Genomic DNA, 17,791 nt, shown 5'->3' on the forward strand with positions numbered 1-17,791 from the left:
ACGCGTGAAATGTAGACGTTAACGTTTTCCTCTTGAGGGGCATCCCTTATTACGATGAGCTTTAACATGTACTTACACATGTAAAGTTCAGTCTTGCCTGAGCACTATTTTGATGGCAGACAAGGAAGGTCGATTTTAGTTGGCTTCTTAGAATGTTGTCAATGTAAACTTCTTGTTGCAGTGACACTAGTTCATCTTATCTTCTGATGGTGTCATGGAAAACTGGCAAGCTGGGCAATTCACTGGGCCAAGCCCAACCTAATTAATCCTCATTCCTTAACAATCTAAACTATGGGCTTTGGGTCCAGTGGGTCTATTATATTAGATAATAGTTCTATTAACTGCGCCACTTCCTCTTTGTTCTTAAAATTTTGAAACCCTAGCTAAACCCCTCCTCCTGTAACACTGAACCCTACCAGCAACCATCAGAAGAAAAAGAAAAAATTCTCCCTCTGTTTTTTTATCAAAATCTCCAAGACCCGTAAATCACAATGGGAAAAGTAAAGGGAAAGCATCGTTTGGATAAATTTTACAAACTAGCCAAAGAACATGGCTATCGATCGCGTGCGTCATGGAAACTAATTCAACTAGACACCAAGTTCAAGTTCCTCCAATCCTCACGCGCCGTGCTTGACCTTTGTGCCGCACCTGGTGGGTGGATGCAGGTGGCAGTGCAGCGCGTGCCTGTAGGAAGTCTTGTTCTGGGCATTGATTTAGTTAAAATCGCGCCTTTACGAGGGGCTGTCTCGATAGAGCAGGATATAACCAAGCCTGAGTGTAGGGCTAAGATTAAGAAAATTATGGGAGAACATGGAGTTAGAGCTTTTGATTTGGTTTTACATGATGGGTCACCAAATATTGGTGGTGCTTGGTCTCAAGAGGCTATGGCTCAAAATTCTCTGGTTATCGATTCTGTTAGATTGGCTACTCAGTTCTTGGCTCCTAAAGGAACTTTTGTTACTAAAGTAAGATTTATTTTCTTGGGTTTTGTTGAACTAGAAATTATGTTTGGTTGCTGATAAAATTAGAGGGTAAAGGGGGTTTTTTTGGGTGCAATTTATTTAGTTTTTGATGTTGTGTTTTATTGAATTTAGCTATTATGTTTATTGTTATTCATATTGGAGGGCAAAGTAGAGAACTTTTTGCTATTTGTGAGGTTCATTTGATTGCTTTTGTTGGAAATGAGTAATTAGCTAAAATGACACGTGGGAAATTGACTAAGATTTTTTTTTTTTCATTGGGGTGAATTTGGTTGTTGAGAGAATTGGAGGAGAAAAGGAGGAACTTTCTGCTGTTGTGTTTGGTTGGTCTTGTTATAAATGAATAACCATACATATCATAAAATAAAGCTTATCGATTTTAATGTCTATTCATATTTATCTCAATTTACTGTGTCCAGATGCTAAGTGCTTATTGGTTGTGTTTTAGGTTTTCAGGTCCCAAGATTATAGTTCTGTCATCTATTGTCTTAATCAGGTGAGTTTTGAATCTCTTTTGAAAGTCCTTCTTATGTCTCAGTGATTAGTTGGTGTAAGTGATGGTGGTATCTGTTTTGTTTTTCTCTAGTTATTTGAGAAGGTCGAGGTAGATAAACCAGCAGCAAGTCGTTCAGCTTCTGCTGAAATATTCGTTTTGGGTTTAAGGTACAAGGCCCCTGCTAAGATTGATCCTCGTCTTCTAGATGTAAAGCATTTATTTCAGGGATCTGATGAACCCCAACGGAAGGTAATCATCTGCTATACATGAAGAATGACTTTTCTGTTTTTTCCCCTCTTTGCAACAACCCTACTTTTCCGCTTTTCTGCTGTACTTTGATTTGTGTTTTGTTTATATTGTGCTGTAGGTGGTGGATGTCCTTCGAGGAACAAAGCAGAAGCGGCATCGTGATGGGTATGTTTTCTCATTAGTTTGTGAATTTCTTCATTCAGCCAGATGAATGATAATATGCCAGTTTTTGTTACTCCATGTATTCCACTCAGGATAAGGCATAAATTTTTCATTCTTATTAAAGTTGTAAGTTTAGGAATTTTAATGAAGATGAAATGCTCTGGTTGGTGCAAATGAAGATGAAATATTTAGTGCATATGAATATCTGTTGGTGGTTGTTCAAAACAAACAATATGTATTGTTATAGCTCTATGTAATGATATGGTTAAAATCAAACTACAGGTATGAAGATGGAGAGTCCATTGTCAGAAAAGTTTACTCAGCAGCTGATTTCATTTGGTCTGACAGCCCTCTTGAGATCCTTGGTTCTGTTACTTCAATAGCCTTTGATGATGAGGTTTCTTTACCCTTGCGTGATCATGATTTAACCACAGAAGAGGTATTCTTTTCTGTTATTCTTTTTGCCATCAAAGTTTGTATTCTCTTCTGTTTTTTAACTAATAAACAAACTATCCATCTGACCAGGTTAAAGATCTTTGTGATGATCTGCGTGTTTTGGGAAAACAAGACTTCAAGCATCTATTGAAGTAAGATTTGTGTGCTGTCTCTCTCCTCTCCCTCTATTTTTTAATGTTTCAACTCTTTACCATTATTTCAGATGATCTGTGAAGTTCCAGCATCTAGAAAAAAATAGAGATGAATTTTCCACACACCCTATTCTTTGAAAAATCTTCCGGAATACACCTGTGTATTCATTATCAGTAGTTGTCTTTAGAATGGGAGAAAATGTTTTACCTAAATATGTTAGGAGTGGGTGTGGGTCTGAAACAAATCTTATTAGTGTTCTGATGCCATTTATCAGAAATGAAAATATGTTAAGCTTGTGCGGATGCATGCAAAGGAATGTAATTGATGTATAATAAACAACTCTTTTGCATGTTCTGGTATTATACTTTCTTCATTGTGCCTTATTATTAATATGCATTAGATAAAATAAAATGTCGTTACACTTTTCTATCATGTAGGTGGCGGATGCAAATAAGAAAGGCCATGTCTTCGTCTCAGAAAGCTAGTCCTTCTATTGGAAAAGGTGATGAAGATGAAAAAGAGGAGGATGAAGATGATAGGTTGCTCAATGAAATGGAGGACCTGACAAATGCTATGGAGAGGAAGAAGAAACGAGAAAAGAAACTTCTTGCAAAAAGACGAGCCAAGGTTGATTTTTGATTGTGCATGCTCTTCCAGTTATTGATATCTATTACTGTAGCTCATGTGTTACTGCTTCTATATTTGAAAATATCAGGATAAAGTACGGAAGGCAACTGGTGGTATGCAAATCGATGCAACAGCAGATGGTTACACTGATCTTGAATTGTTCTCTCTTTCTTCCATCAAGGTTCACTTTCATGCTTTCTTTTTAACTTTCTTTATATTCTTTGTTTGTCTTTGTTAGTATTGTAAGTTAAATCAGATGTCTGATTTGCATCAAAATATTGCATTAAGCCAAAGCAATTATTGATGGTTCTTTTCACCATCCTCCTAATCCTTCCGGGTGAGGAAGCTTTCTTCAGAATCCCAGATATTATTGCAATAAGTGCATATAAGTAAAAATTTGGTGCCTTTTATCTTGGATGCAGAGTTTGGTTATATGCTTTGGATTCTTTAAATATGAATCTGTGCTCACTGAAGTGGCAGCATTCGGTCATAAAAAGTGGTTCATTGAACTGGATATGGACAATCCCAGTAAAGATTTCTTCAGACAATGGCAAAACCATGGTGTTTTTTTTTTAATAAAAAAAAAACTACATCATTTTGAAATGCTGAATGCTTGTTTGGGACTACTAACCTACCTTTTAGCTGAAACCAACTTCTTGTTAACTACATCACAATCTCAAACACAGTCACACAGTCATAGTCTGAAATTTCTTTCGTAACTACATCACAATCTCAAACACAGTCATATTCTGAAATTTCTTTTGCTATTTTCCTTCAGGGAAAGAAAGATTTAGTAGCTGTTGATGCTGCTGACTATGATCATGAGAATGATGGCTTAAGGGATGGTGAAAATGAAGAAACTGATGAGGAAACCCAGGAGCATTCACCCAGTGATGTAGATTCTGATGAGGAACGCAGACGGTAGTTCCTAATATATTTGCATTACTACTGATATAATTTTGAAGAATGCAACCTCTAAAATTATTCTGAAATTCATTGTTGTGTTTTGATGTTAGATTTGATGAACAAATGGAAGAGATCCTTGATCAGGCTTATGAAAGGTTTGTGACCAAAAGGGATGGAAGTACAAAACAGCGAAAACGTGCAAAGCAAGCCTATGCTGAACAACTTTTGGAGGTATAAAGCTCTTCTATTTTGTTCTACTTCTAAGTTGCAATGAGACATTAATTAATTTAATTTCCCCATGTCTTCAGATAACGACTCTGAAGGGTTAACTTTTCCTCAGAAGAATGTGTCTTACATTTTGTGCATTGATGTTCTCTTGTATTCTCTGGGTGGGTTATTTGGGTTGTGCATTCGGTGTTTAACCCCACATTCCTTGCTATCAATTGTTCCTTAGCAAAACATGTCCTGCATTTTGTGCCTTGATGTTCTCCTATATTGTTTGGGTGGGTTATTTTGGCTGTGAATTTGGTGTTTAATGCCACTTTCCTTGCTGTTGTGAAGCTTACTCATTTTTTTGGTTGTGCAGGGTGATGGCGATAATGATATTGTTCATTCGGATTATGATTCAGATAAAGAAATTGGTGATCATGAAGCAAATCCTCTGATGGTACCATTCAATGATGGGGAAGTACCAACTGAAGAAGAGATTACAAGGAAGTGGTTTGATCAGGATATCTTTGTCAAAGCTGCAGAGGATGGAGACTTGGAAACTGCCGAGGCTAGAAAATTGGAGAAGTATGAAAGTGAAGATGAAATGCTGGTAGATGGACAGGAGAAAGAAATTGCGACTCCAAAAAAGCCTGCAAAGAATGCTGCAGGGTCTGATTGTACTCAACCCCCATCTTCATTGGCGGAAAATGATTTTGAGATAGTCCCTGCTCCAGCTACAGATTCTAGTGATGATTCATCATCAGATGACTCTGAGGATGATGATGTTGACTCAAAGGCTGAAATATTGGCTTGTGCTAAGAAGATGCTTAGAAAAAAACGAAGGGAGCAGATGCTTGATGATGCGTACAACAAGTATATGTTTGATGATGAGGGCCTGCCTGGCTGGTTTGTGGAGGAAGAGAAGAGACACCGCCAGCCAATTAAGCCGGTTACCAAAGAGGAGATTGCTGCTATGCGAGCACAATTCAAAGAAATAAATGCTCGGCCTGCTAAGAAAGTGGCCGAAGCCAAGGCTCGAAAGAAGAGGGTAGCTGCAAGGAAGCTTGAGAAGGTGCGCAAGAAGGCAAATGATATATCAAAGCAGACGGAGATCTCTGATCACTCAAAGGGCAGGTTAATTGAGCAGCTATACAAAAAGGCTGCACCAAAAAGGCCTAAGAAGGAATATGTGGTTGCAAAGAAAGGAGTTACAGTCAAGGTTGGCAAGGGGAAAGTTCTCGTTGATCGGCGGATGAAAAAGGATGCGCGTGGTATGGGAAAGCCAGGAAAAGGCGGTTTGAAGAAGGGTAAGAATGCAAAGGGCCAGAGAGGTAAAGGGCCTGCAAAGACTTCAGTCAAGGGAAATAAGGGAAAGAAAGGAAAAAAGATGGGCATGCATGAATAAAGGTTTGCATCTGAAAAGATGAAGTTGTTGCTTCGAATTCCAGCTTTCTTGCACAATTATTCTTTGAGCTTTGTTTTTTCCTGGTGGTTTCTCATGATATTTAAACAATGGAACAGTAAGACTTGAAGCCTGTCGAGGCGTATAAATTTTGCTGTAATGTTTATGAGAGTTACCAGAATCTTTTGTCTGCGCAGAATATGTTGCTTTGTTTCGTTATATATTTATTTTTGATATGCCCCGTTTCAAGGTCGGGGAAGATTATCATTTGTCTTCTAATAAAGGCCACGGTAAAATGAAAATGCACTCCTGCCTTGGTAATCTTGAAAAATATACATTCCTAATAGACGTTTGCTGGTTATCAAGAACACAATTTTGCCTTTCTAACGAAGATGGCTAGGGCTGCATGTTTCAGTCTTGTAACATCTGCTAAAAAAGCGAAAACGAAGACAACCATCACCATCGCTACTCTAGGAGAGTGGAATATGGGCAGGCAACCACAATATTTTATTTGTCGGGACGAGGTAGTTTAATGCAGCTAGGTCTGAATCTGCTTCCATTGGTTGAAGTGTTTACAGAAATTTAATACTTGTGCTCAAAATTAATGCCATTCTGTATGGCATGTAACATAATACATAGCATAGATCTCAACAGGTATGTCTAGTTCACAGCTACCACGATCAATAACATAATTAGTGCAAGGATTGCAGCCATTTATTTTCTTCCACGCCATCTAGGCCAATATGGCATCTTCACTATTATTTGTCAAGGTGAATGCTACTTATTGTGGGAGACTCACACAAACTGATCAAGGTATTCATCAACGGTAGTGTATTTGACATCAGGGTAAAGCTCAGAAGCCTCTACACCAAATGATGGTTCAATCTTGAAGTTGGTGTGATCTCCCTTCACAAAGACACAGTGAAAAAGTGCTAATTCCACGCTGTCTGGAAATGGAGCTTCTGCATAACCAGAAAGAACGAACAAAATCAATGTCAAACTTGATAAACTTGCCTTGGTTACAATTTTAAACTTCTCAAATTAAGAAAAAGACTGTTAAAACATTGTTTAGATCAACTACTAGCAAGTCATCACAAGGCAATTTTTCTTATAATTTTTCCAGAAACTTGACATCCTAGCTGACAGGTCAAATTGATGCTTGCAAAATGAGGATATTAAGCTAATGGAATGATATTCCTACCTTCAATATTCTTCAAAAGTTGCTCCTCGGGAATGTAAATCCTTTCAAGGGTTTTCCCAATCTTCCTCTCCCACAAAGACACAAGATCGTTGAATGAGATGGTGTTGGCTGGGGGTCTAATGTAGAGGATTTTGTTCAAGGCTCTTGGATCATCCACTGCTCTGATAGTATAGGTGCCTATGTCATTTTCCACGTTAAACACCGCTGTACATGAAATGGAAAAAAAATGTAAAATTCTTACAACAATTAAGCGGAGCACTGCAAGCAGAGAATTTCAGTCTATCACAAAACGATTCTCAGTAGAATTTATTATATTACCTTTAGGATTTCCATCACCCCAGATGACAACTTTATCTCTTGGAGCAGCTGTAACTCCAATCTGGTTCAAAGTTGGAAGGAAATAACCAGCAAAAAAATTATTTGACACAATGGTATAAGGAATTCCTTCGGCCTCAAGAACTCTGCGTAGTTTAACCTTATGAGCATACGCTGATTTTACTGGCTCAACAGCATGCACCCTATCAACATCATTTCCAAATTCGGACGGGAAAAATCTCTGTGATAAAACAAAGAGTTCTCATTACCATTCCATTGTGTTCATAACATCATTAACTTCTTGTTTCTGGTTTTCTAGAAGACTCAAAACCTAGTCCAGCACGAGACAAGAATGACAGCATGTTAATTAAGGAAGTTCTACACCAACCTTAACATTTCCAGCTTCTTTAATGGCAGTAATGATCCTGTCTTGGTTACCTAATTGAGAGTGACCAACCGCAGAGATCACCACATCCACTTGCTTTATCGCCTTCACCAAACTCTCATGATCAAACAAATCTCCCTACAAAAAAAATAAAATCAAACAATTATAAAGAAACAACCATCGTTTATAACACAACTTGTCACATTTCAAAGAAGAAAATGACTTACAGTGAGAAAATTGACACCAAGATTCTCGAAGTTGTTAATCAAATTAGATTTGGCAGGGCTAGAAAGACTGGACTTTCTAACAAGAGCAAAAGTAGGGTGGCCTGCCTTGGCACTTGCTTCCACTATGAATTTTCCTATGTATCCTGTTCCCCCGATGAACAGAATCTTACTTTTCGCCGCCATTGCTTAAACTTTCTGGGTAGGGAAAAAAAATGGTTTTAGAATAATTCGAAGACTGTTTGAGATTGAGATAAGTTAAAGGTAACTATTTATAGTACGGAAATATATGTTTGAAAAATTACAGGTGTACAGTTTGACCATGAAGAGATTGTCACATGTTGCCATGATAGTCTCTTTATCTATGATCAAGGGGGTGTTAGTTTTGCCATTTGTGGTCTTTTATGGGGTTTTCTTCGAGTTGTTGGCTTTAAATGACTCGTAATTTCCCCTATTTGTTTGGTGAAAAGCATTAACTTGATGGTTGCTCTTGTTTGACCATCGGAAGGATCCAAAAGAAAAGGCCTAAGTCTCGATTGCTATTCTTTTTTTCTTTTTTCTTTTTTATGGACCATGCCTATATTTTTTTAAAGCCACTAGAGAGATCGGTAGAGTAAACAATTCCAAAATAAATTAGATCGAATAAATACAATTGTTATCTGTTAACATCAGAAGAATCTATTAGATAAATTAAAGAGACTTTGGATAAGTTGCCCACCAGTACATGAGCTGATGTGGTTCGTCCATCATGGGGGGTTCCTTTCATGATCAATCGAACGGATTATTATATCCCTATATACAATCTCGTTACGTTGATCCCTTTTGAAGAATTGATTCCAAAGCATACGTGCTATCTCCTTTTACAAATGCTGAGTCTATGAAAATCATCTGCATGTTTTCCGGATATGGAGTGTCTGCTGAGATGAACTACGGATTTTGGCATCATTTTAGATGAAAGAAAATCGAATAATGAGTCAGACAAGTCGGCGATTGGGATGCTGAATTCTGGTGGGCTATGATGTTTCGGTAGAAAAGAAAAGTACTGCTTGGTAATCCTAGTTGCATTCTGTTTGGAAAGCAAGGAAGCCCAGGATTCACAATGCTGCAGGTGGTAAAATGGAGATTATATCCTGAAAATGCTATTTAGAATGCGCAGGAATAGGAGGATCAAAACTGCTTAGGAAATCTTTTTAATTAGTTTTAGTTAACAGTTTCAGTTCTCAGCAGCTCCAGTGAAGTTCTTTGTTTTGGAAATTGTCGTCAAGTGTTTGAGATTCTAGAATTAGAATTGGTAGGTGAAACTTTGAATTGGTTGGTGGCCTTTCAATGTTGAATGAAGAGTTTGGTCCTTGATTTAACAGAAGAAAAAATACAAGAAAAAGAAGGTTTTGGTAGGCGAAGACTTTAAGCTTTTGAAGTTCACGAAGCCCTTCAATTGGCCAATTGTTATATTGTTCCAAGCGAAAATGATTGATCACTTTGGTATAAATTGTCGAATAAGTATCTCAATTCAAAAATTTAAGTTATTAGATAAGATCACTTTGGTATAAATTGTCGAATAAGAATCTCAGTTATCAAGTTATAAAATATAATTTATATTATTTTTTAATATATTTTTTTAAATAAAAGTTTTTTGAACTTCAAATTTACATATTTTTTAATATATTTCTTTAAATAAAAGCTTTTTGAACTTGAAATTTACACAAGTTTATATTATTTTATACTTAATTTTTATCAAATAAATAAAAATAATGAAATTTAAACTCATAACTGCTTGATCATTAAGATTTTGATACTATATCAAAGAACTATTTCAACTTAAAAACTTAAGCTATTAGTAATAAGTTTTGATATCTTATCAAAGAACTATTTTAACCTAAAAACTTAAACTATCGGTAAGACTTTAAAATATGATTTATATTATTATTTAATTTTACTTAATAATTTAAATTAAATTGAGATGATTCGTATCTGGAGTTGCATGTTGCTTTCACCCAGCTATAATTTAAATTTTTAAATTGAAATGATTCGTATCCGAAGTTGCATGTTGATTTCATCCAGATTTCTTTCCCACCTAGGAGATTTATCCAGCACCAGTTTTAAATTGGCTGAGGAATTTGTTTGCCATGCTTGCACCATATTTGTGTATAAAATGTGGTGCTTAAGAATCAGATATGTTCGTCACACAGCGTAGAGAAGATTGTTGTTTTAGTTTTTTAAGCTATCTTCGGTACTTTGACCTTCTCAAGATTCTTCCCGGCATCACCCTCCCGGATCTAAACCAACTCATTAGTTGGGTAAAAAATGTCCTGCAAGACTTACAATGCAAGAACTTGTTCAACGCACCTGGATCAGTGGTGGTTATTGTGAAGGCTGCAACTTTTAGCTCCTTCACAAAAACATCCGCTGAAAAACCTCAAAGAAAAAGAGCAGCAATTACCACATTGCTTAATGCCTAATAGTTGGATCCTCACTCCAATTTTCAGGAATGTAACAAAAATGTTATGCTCGCAGTCAAGAAAATGCTTCTGTGTTTTAACTTAATACATCACAGAGATCTCAACAGGTGCCTAAGAGGTCTAGGATCGAACTAACATGATGTGTACTGGTACTAGTGCAAGAATTATAGCCAACTTTTCTTCCATAATCTTAAGGCCCAACATGGCATCCGTAATATTATTTATCATGGTGATGCCGCTTAATGCAGAAGAATCAGACGAACAGGTTAAGGTACTCATCCACAGTTGTGTATTTGACATCAGGGTAAAGCTCAGAAGCCTTTACGCCAAATGATGGTTCAATCTCAAAGTTGGTTTGATCTCCCTTCACAAATGCAGAGTGACCAATTGATAAAACTACTTTTGAGTGCATCAGAAGCTTATGCAAGAACAGAGAAGAAGAGAGAACCAATGTCAAACTCCATCACTTATACCATACAAACTTTACAAAACTGTTCCTAAGAACACCGGTAAACATTTTTCAAACTCAAGTCGACAGAGGTCTAGCAGATGATAGTGCATTAAAGATATCTTTCATTTCCAGTGATAGAGTACTAGTTTACATATAAAGCTAATGAAATGATATTCATACTTTGGATATCCTTCAAAAGTTGCTCCCCCTGAACATGGATCCTTTCGAGGGTTTTCCCAATCTTCTTCAACCACAAAGACACAAGATCGTGGAATCAAATGATGTTGAATGAGGACTTAATGTAGAGGATCTTGTTCGAGGTTCTTGGATCATCCACTGCTATGATATTATATGTAGCAATGTCATCTCTGGCATTAAAAACCGCTGCAGATCAAAAGACAAAACTGTAAGATTCGTTCAACACGCACAGCACGGAGCTGCTCCATCCTCCTGTTTGACTTGCTTATATAATGCAGTCCATTGCCACAGTGACATACGTTTCATACTTACCTACTGATGGCCTACTTTTTTAATATCAAGACTGATAATGGATAGAATTCTGGGTCTCCTGCAGGCTATAGCAGTAGTTCAAAGCTGAACAAGAGTTTACAGCAATAGTAATCAATGATCTAGCAATGCAATATCCAATATATTTTCCATGCCCAATTAAGAATACCATATACGAAGGGTATCAAGATTTCTTATCTACTGTCACACAAATTACCTTTAGGACTTCCATCACCTAAAATGACAACATTGTTTCCCGGTGCAGCTGTAGCTCCAGGCTGGTACAAATTTGATAGAAAGTAGCCTGAAAAACAATTTGATGCCACCTAGGTTTCTGGAATTGCTTCAGCTTCAATTGCTCGGCGAATTTTAACCTTCGTAGACCATACTGTTTTTGATGGCTCCACATCATGCACCCTATCCACATCATTTCAAAATTCTGATGGGAAGAATCTCTGCAATAAAGCCAACAATTTTCATCAACAAACTGATAAGCTCATAAGAATTGTTAATAATTCTGCTCAATCAAGTTTTTTTTCTTCTTTTTTTTTTTAGCTTACAAGAAGACAATCAAATCCCAGTCCAGAATGAAATCAGAATGACAGAATATCAATCAAGTTAAGAGTTCATTGACCCAAATAAGATTACCTACCTTAACATTTCCAGCTTCCTTAATGGCATCAATGATCTTGACTTGATCACCTAAGAGACTGTGATTAATATCAGAGATGACCACATCTACTTGCTTTTTGCCTTCACCTAATATCAGAGATGACCACATCTACTTGCCTTTTGCCTTCACGACCAAACTCTCATGATCAAACAAATCTCCGTGTAGTAAAATCTAAAATAAATAACAAAACACAACAGTGCATTTTCCTTCAGTTTTCACACTTTTTATACTGGTTGACCTACAATGAGGAAATGGACACCAAGATTCTTGAAGCTGTTAATTATTGGATTTGGCAGGGATAGAGAGAGCGGACTCCCTAACAAGAGCAAAAGTAGCGTTGCCTGCTTTGTTACTTGCTTCTACCATGAATTTTTCCATGTATCCTGTGCCTTCAATGAACAGTTACGAGGTACGAAATCTAGCTCTTTTACGAAACCTATCAGGTTCAGGTTGGACCTTCTTATAATTATAGGCTTTCTTTTTTTATTATGTTGAAGTTACTCGGTTCATCACGTTAAAAGCATGAATTATACCTTTACATTTCCTATTATATGAAGGAACTCTTTCCTCCTCGATCACTTTTCTTCAAGAACTTCAATAACATTTGCACATCTCTAGGTAGCCAACTCTCTCTCCCATTCTTTCACTCCTTTATTCTCTACATGAGGGGTGTGTGTGTGTGTGTTTAATAAATAAAATACTGACTTAATCATCCTCAAACACCTGGTGGTGTCTGAGCTTCGTATACGGAGGATTCAAGAGTAGCACCACCATGTTTTACCCCATGGATGAAAAGAAAATATAATAAAATCTAGATAATCAAAATCTGGTGCATTTTCAAACAGAGTCTTGCTTTTCGCGGCCATAGCTTAGCTTATACCATCTGAATAAAGGGTACAACGGTGGTTTTTTTTGTGTCTGAAAGAAAGGAAAGTGATGTGGCCATGGCCCATGATTATGTTTCTGCCTGGAGGACAAGATCCTGTGTAGGTGGGATTTTTTCTTTGTTGGGCTTTTGGGTTTGTCAACATGATAAAGAATGGATGGAGATGATTTTGAGGCACGGTAGAATTATAAACGATGCACAAATCTGAACCATTCGTGACCCATTAGCAACTTTAGGAAATATAACCCTAAACTCATTATCTTCTTAAAACTAAGGAAAATAACCCATTATCTAAATATGACCCGCACTTTCCTTGAGGCCGTGGATAGTATATGAACAATTTTGGGCTAGCCCATAAGCACCAGTAGACAAAGTACAGCCCACTACCGCAGATCGCCTGCACCGAAACAGCACTTGGCGGTTTGCACTTCTCATAAAACTAATGCAGCAACTATCATCTTAATCCATGAAGAGTGAACAATTCGACACACAGTAAGTGCTACGATATTTTGTACTCTTCGGATAGCATTCCTGAGAGGTGGGTGATGCTAAACTCAATAATCTATAAATCGGCAGACGATGATGGAGGGCTGAGACTCGGCGGTGCTGTGTGAGTCCCCAAGGTGATGCATCTTAGCAATGTTCCTGTATTATTGAGTGTTTGAAGAAGGGACAGCAAATTCACAAATTCCTCCGATCCAATATTTGCTTGAACTTGCAACACTTCCTAACATGGAAAAGCAAGAGGAAGGGACAGCGAATTCACAAATTCCTGCAATTCAATATTTGCTTGAACTTGCAACACTTCCTAACATGGAAGAGCGAGAGGAAGGCACCGCTATTCTGGAACACCACTTTATCTTTACGATTAAATGTGTCGAGTGGCATACTAAAAGAAAGTGAAAAATGAAAGTTTCCGTGACAGATTAATACTCCTCCAATGGCCGAAACATGACTTCAATTTCGTGTAACTTAATAGGCGAAAGGGTGCTATCATGTAGAGAAACTTGATACATCACTGAGATCTAAACATGATCTCCAAGATGTCGAGTTCACAGATATCTTGATCAATTATTTAAGTGCAAAATCATTACAAGCAACTAAATTCTCCTATGTAGTACTGTGAAGCAGAATATGGGATCGGCTTGATTATTTATTAAGGTGATGCTGATTGGTGTAGATGACTCAGACAAACTGATTCAGGTATTCATCCACAGTAGTGTATTTGACATCAGGGTAAAGCTCCGAAGCCTCTACACCAAATGATGGTTCAATCTCGAAGTTGGTCTGATCTCCCTTCACGAACACCGAGTGCCCAATTGACAAAACCACGTTGACTGGAACCGAAGCTTCTGAAAAACAGAGAGACAAGCAATGTCAAACTTGCTAACTTTGCCATGCTACCTCTTAACAATTCAAACTCAGATCTGCAAACAATTATTTAAACTCGTTAAATATATTTAAACTATGTCAAGGGCTGAGATTTTTCTCGAAATTGTTTCTTGGAAAATCGACAGTACCCCCAGCTGACAGAGTTCTAAATAGATGCTTATAAACTGAAGAGATTTTCCTCCGTCAGTGTTAAGGCTCTTTGCATGAAAGCTAATGAAATGATATTCTTACCTAGGATATTTTTGAGAAGTTGCTCTTCTGGAACATAGATCCTTTCAAGGGTTTTCCCAATCTTCTTCTCCCACAAGGACACAAGATCATTGAATGAGATGGTGTTCGCTGGGGGTTTAATGTAGAGAATTTTGTTCAAGGTCCTGGGATCATCCACGGCTTTGATAGTATAGGTGGCAATGTCATCTTCTTTGTTGAAAACAGCTGTAGATCAAACATGAAACTGTAAGATTCATGCAATTCAGTCAGCATCAAGCAATAAGCACCGTCCTATTTGCGCATGCTTAAATATTGGAGTCCTCCTTGCAACAGAGAACACCTAACAGGCTAGTGAATACTTGCCTAAAACAGTCACATGGGTTTTTACAGTTTTAGCAGATAAAGACCGATAATGCTTGTGATAAAATCCAGATCATCATTCAAAATCCATGGAGGGTCTGCTCAAATGAACAGGATACTGAGGCTACTTAAACATTTGCAGTTGTTCTAAACCACTGCAGTTGAATAGCACATAAATATATAAAAGTTATCAGGAATTTATTCCATCACAGGAAAATCTTCAACAGAATCTGTGAAACATTACCTTTAGGATTTCCATCACCCAAGATGACAACTTTATCTCTTGGAGGAGCTGTGGCTCCAGGCTGGTTAAAAGAAAGAAGGTAATAGCCAGAAAAAGAATTGGAAGATACATAGGTGTATGGAATCCCTTCAGCCTCAATAGCCCTTCTTATGTTCGCCTTCCTCGCAAACGCTGATTTTGCTGGTTCAACAGCATTCACTCTATCCACATCATTTCCAAACTCTGATGGGAAAAATCTCTGCAATAAAACAAACAATTTGCATTAACAAGCCTATGATTGCTAAAATTAGTAATTCTCAAACCCCAAACAAAATTAACTACATGTATACCTTAACATTTCCAGCTTCTTTAATAGCAGCAATGATCTTGTCTTGCTCAACTAACTGAGCATGACTAACTGTAGAGATAACAACATCCACTTGCTTTATAGCCTTCACCAAACTTTCATGATCAAACAAATCCCCCTTCCAAACAAAAAACACAAAAGCAAATATAAAGAAATATTAAATCTTCTCCATTCACCTTTTTTTTTTTTTATTAAATCTTCTCCATTCACCTTTTTTTTTAAAAAGAAATCAACAGGGACCACATACTTACGAGGAGCAAAACAGTTCAACTGCAGTTGATGCAATGAAGCCTGTTATTATAACTAGCTAAGGTGATAACTAATAAATCAAGACAACGTTATTAGTTGATTAGCTCCAATGTCATAAAAATCTGCCATTCACAACATGGATTTTTCTAAGATTTATCTCCACGACACATAAATTTTCTTATGCCACTGCCTGTTATCAACAGTCCAACAACCAGTTAAAAAATGGGATAACTAACTGCTGGCACATGCCCTAATCCACGTTAAGAAAACCCTTGTACCATTTGTGTTTTCACTTTTTTAACCCCGAAAAAAAAGGGAAAAGAAAAGGACTTACAATAAGGAAATTGACCCCAAGATCCTTGAAGTTATCGATCACAACGGATTTAGCAGGATCAGCGAGAGTGGACTCTCTAACAATAACAAAAGTAGGATGGCCTGCCTTAGCGCTAGCTTCCACTATGAATTTGCCTATGTATCCTGTTCCTCCAATGAACAGAATCTTACTTGCCATTGCTTAAACTTTCCGTCTACAGAATACTAAAGAATGTCTTTTTTTAGGGTAGAAAATAAGAATCCATAGCTGTGAAGGAGATTGAGTCACTTGATCACCGTTTATAGTCAGAAAATGCAGGTTTGAAATTACAGAAATGCACTTTCCACTGTGAGGAGATTGTGATGCATGCGTGCTGGTGTTTCTGTATGTAGGCAAAGAATCTGTCTGGGGTTGTTTTGTCCCTGATGGGCGTTTATGGGGATTCCAAGAAAATTCTCTTACAAGGCAAGTTCGTAACCATGATCATCCATGGTCAATGATATTTAATAGGTTACGGAATTGCTGTTCCGAGGTTATGGGCATTTGGTCTGTTAATAGGTCTCGGTTCATATGGCATCATGCACCTAGCTTTGTTATGAGAAGAATTATCTTGCAAATAATTAGATTTATTTAAATTATGTCCTTTTTATTTTGTTTTCTTTTCATTGCAAAGCTTTTTTTTTTAACCATGGCTATCTAATTAACTTTAATTTAAATAATTAATGATACCAGCATATGATAACATATGTATCTGTTAGAAAATTTCATTATATTTTTATTAAATATGAAATTATGTCACTGAATCCACTCTTTTTTTCTTTTTTATTTAATGGAAGGATAAGGTGGTCTCGTGGAGGGCATGGGGATTCGCTAACTCCAAGTTTTAATTTCGAATCCTCCTGTTAATAGAAGGGATCACGCGCCGCTGGGGGTAAAGCACACCTTGAATGACAGTTGATTTTGGACCGCATATATTTAGGCACTGTTTGGCCCTGCAATTTTAATTTTTTTTCATTTATTTTTTTATATTTTTTAATTATTTTAATGTGTTAATATCAAAAATAAATTTTTAAAAATAAAAAAATATTAATTTGATGTTTGGTTTTATTAATTAAAGTCTAGTTTTATTTAGTTATTTATTTGGTTCTAGCCTAGTGGGAGTTCAGAATTTTTAGTTCTGATTAAAGAATAAATATTAGCGTGAAAGAATAAAAAAGATTACGCCTCACCCTAATGGCCTGCAATTGCTAAAGACACAAAAGAAAGAACAGACAGAACAAAGAGATTCCGATCATCGGAAGAAATTAGATGTATATAATGAACAATTCCAAGCATCAAAAATATTAATCACCTAGTTTACAAGCACACGTACAAATTAATATCCGGACAGTTGCCGATGTGCATTGATGTATAGTGTTTTTTAATTAAAAATACATGATTTTTTAATATTTTTTAAGATATTTTGATATTAATATATTGAATTCATTTAAAAACATATAAAAATATATTAATCTAATGTTTTTCTAAATAAAAATGAATAATTTAAAAATCAGGTTGTAATTCACCTTGAGTGAGTCTACCACAATCAACATAATAAATTAATCTTCAAATTAATAATTACCTTGCAAGGTGGGCTACCGAGACCTGCCAATCTAGAGCCTAAGATTGATTTTTATATAGTTTGGGAAGTTGACTCGGTATAAAATCATATAATTAATTTATAATCCAAGTGATTTGATTTTAAATTTTTCTTATTTTAAATAATTTTTTATATTTTTATATCATGCTAATATTAAAAATAAATTAAAATAAATTAAAATAATAATATTTTAATATTTTTCCAAATAAAAAATATTTTTAAAAATAATAACTATTACAATTTCAAACATAATCTTAGTTCATTGATAACCACTGCCTTTATTAATTGCATCCATTTGAGATATTAATGTACAGGAT

The 17,791-nt window shown here is 36.4% G+C and overlaps 2 protein-coding genes, 1 long non-coding RNA gene and 1 pseudogene across 7 annotated transcripts; 1 reads left to right on the plus strand and 3 right to left on the minus strand.

The window, feature by feature from the left end:
• Window positions 1-361: 361 nt before the first annotated feature.
• LOC105142327 (FtsJ-like methyltransferase family protein) lies at window positions 362-5,819 on the plus strand. Its single transcript, XM_011049904.1, has 11 exons — window positions 362-965; window positions 1,429-1,476; window positions 1,567-1,725; window positions 1,844-1,890; window positions 2,170-2,326; window positions 2,413-2,474; window positions 2,913-3,102; window positions 3,191-3,283; window positions 3,881-4,023; window positions 4,119-4,239; window positions 4,595-5,819. The coding sequence occupies exons 1-11, from the start codon at window positions 492-494 to the stop codon at window positions 5,621-5,623; spliced, it is 2,523 nt and encodes an 840-aa protein (XP_011048206.1). The 5' UTR covers window positions 362-491; the 3' UTR covers window positions 5,624-5,819.
• On the minus strand, window positions 1,770-2,256 carry LOC105142320 (uncharacterized). The gene is made up of 2 exons (XR_845540.1): window positions 2,174-2,256; window positions 1,770-1,894 (listed from the first exon to the last, which is right to left on the minus strand). It is a non-coding gene; the product is annotated as an uncharacterized LOC105142320 (long non-coding RNA).
• A 287-nt stretch (window positions 5,820-6,106) lies between the features above and the next one.
• On the minus strand, window positions 6,107-16,251 carry LOC105142335 (isoflavone reductase homolog). Of its 5 annotated transcripts, none has more exons than XR_845545.1 (6): window positions 7,749-8,164; window positions 7,525-7,659; window positions 7,140-7,377; window positions 6,822-7,025; window positions 6,302-6,582; window positions 6,107-6,266 (listed from the first exon to the last, which is right to left on the minus strand). XR_845545.1 is itself a non-coding variant. In XM_011049938.1 (6 exons), exons 1-6 carry the CDS (start codon window positions 16,031-16,033, stop codon window positions 6,416-6,418), a joined length of 921 nt encoding a protein of 306 aa, XP_011048240.1. In that variant the 5' UTR covers window positions 16,034-16,251; the 3' UTR covers window positions 6,107-6,415. The 5 variants fall into 5 exon arrangements, 4 of the variants coding, with proteins under 4 accessions (XP_011048240.1, XP_011048246.1, XP_011048219.1 ...); XM_011049938.1 differs by adding an exon at window positions 16,000-16,251 and having other exon boundaries at window positions 6,107-6,582; window positions 7,749-7,891; XM_011049944.1 differs by lacking the exon at window positions 7,749-8,164 and adding an exon at window positions 15,857-16,229 and having other exon boundaries at window positions 6,107-6,582.
• On the minus strand, window positions 10,729-11,943 carry LOC105110817 (isoflavone reductase homolog; annotated as a pseudogene).
• Window positions 16,252-17,791: the final 1,540 nt, after the last annotated feature.

The sequence above is a fragment of the Populus euphratica genome, unplaced genomic scaffold (assembly GCF_000495115.2).
Source record: "Populus euphratica unplaced genomic scaffold, PopEup_1.0 scaffold3.1, whole genome shotgun sequence".
NCBI classification, from domain to species: domain Eukaryota; kingdom Viridiplantae; phylum Streptophyta; class Magnoliopsida; order Malpighiales; family Salicaceae; genus Populus; species Populus euphratica.

Coding starts and splice junctions, on each gene's coding strand:
- LOC105142335 (XM_011049917.1), bottom strand. CDS start 7,931: ATGGCGGCGAAAAGTAAGATTCTGTTCATCGGGGGAACAGGATACATA. Junction 7,378..7,524: donor AAGAAGCTGGAAATGTTAAG/GTTGGTGTAGAA, acceptor GTTTTATCACAG/AGATTTTTCCCGTCCGAATT. Junction 6,583..6,821: donor ACTTTTGAAGAATATTGAAG/GTAGGAATATCA, acceptor CTGGTTATGCAG/AAGCTCCATTTCCAGACAGC.
- LOC105142327 (XM_011049904.1), top strand. CDS start 492: ATGGGAAAAGTAAAGGGAAAGCATCGTTTGGATAAATTTTACAAACTA. Junction 2,327..2,412: donor ATGATTTAACCACAGAAGAG/GTATTCTTTTCT, acceptor CCATCTGACCAG/GTTAAAGATCTTTGTGATGA. Junction 4,024..4,118: donor TCTGATGAGGAACGCAGACG/GTAGTTCCTAAT, acceptor TTTTGATGTTAG/ATTTGATGAACAAATGGAAG.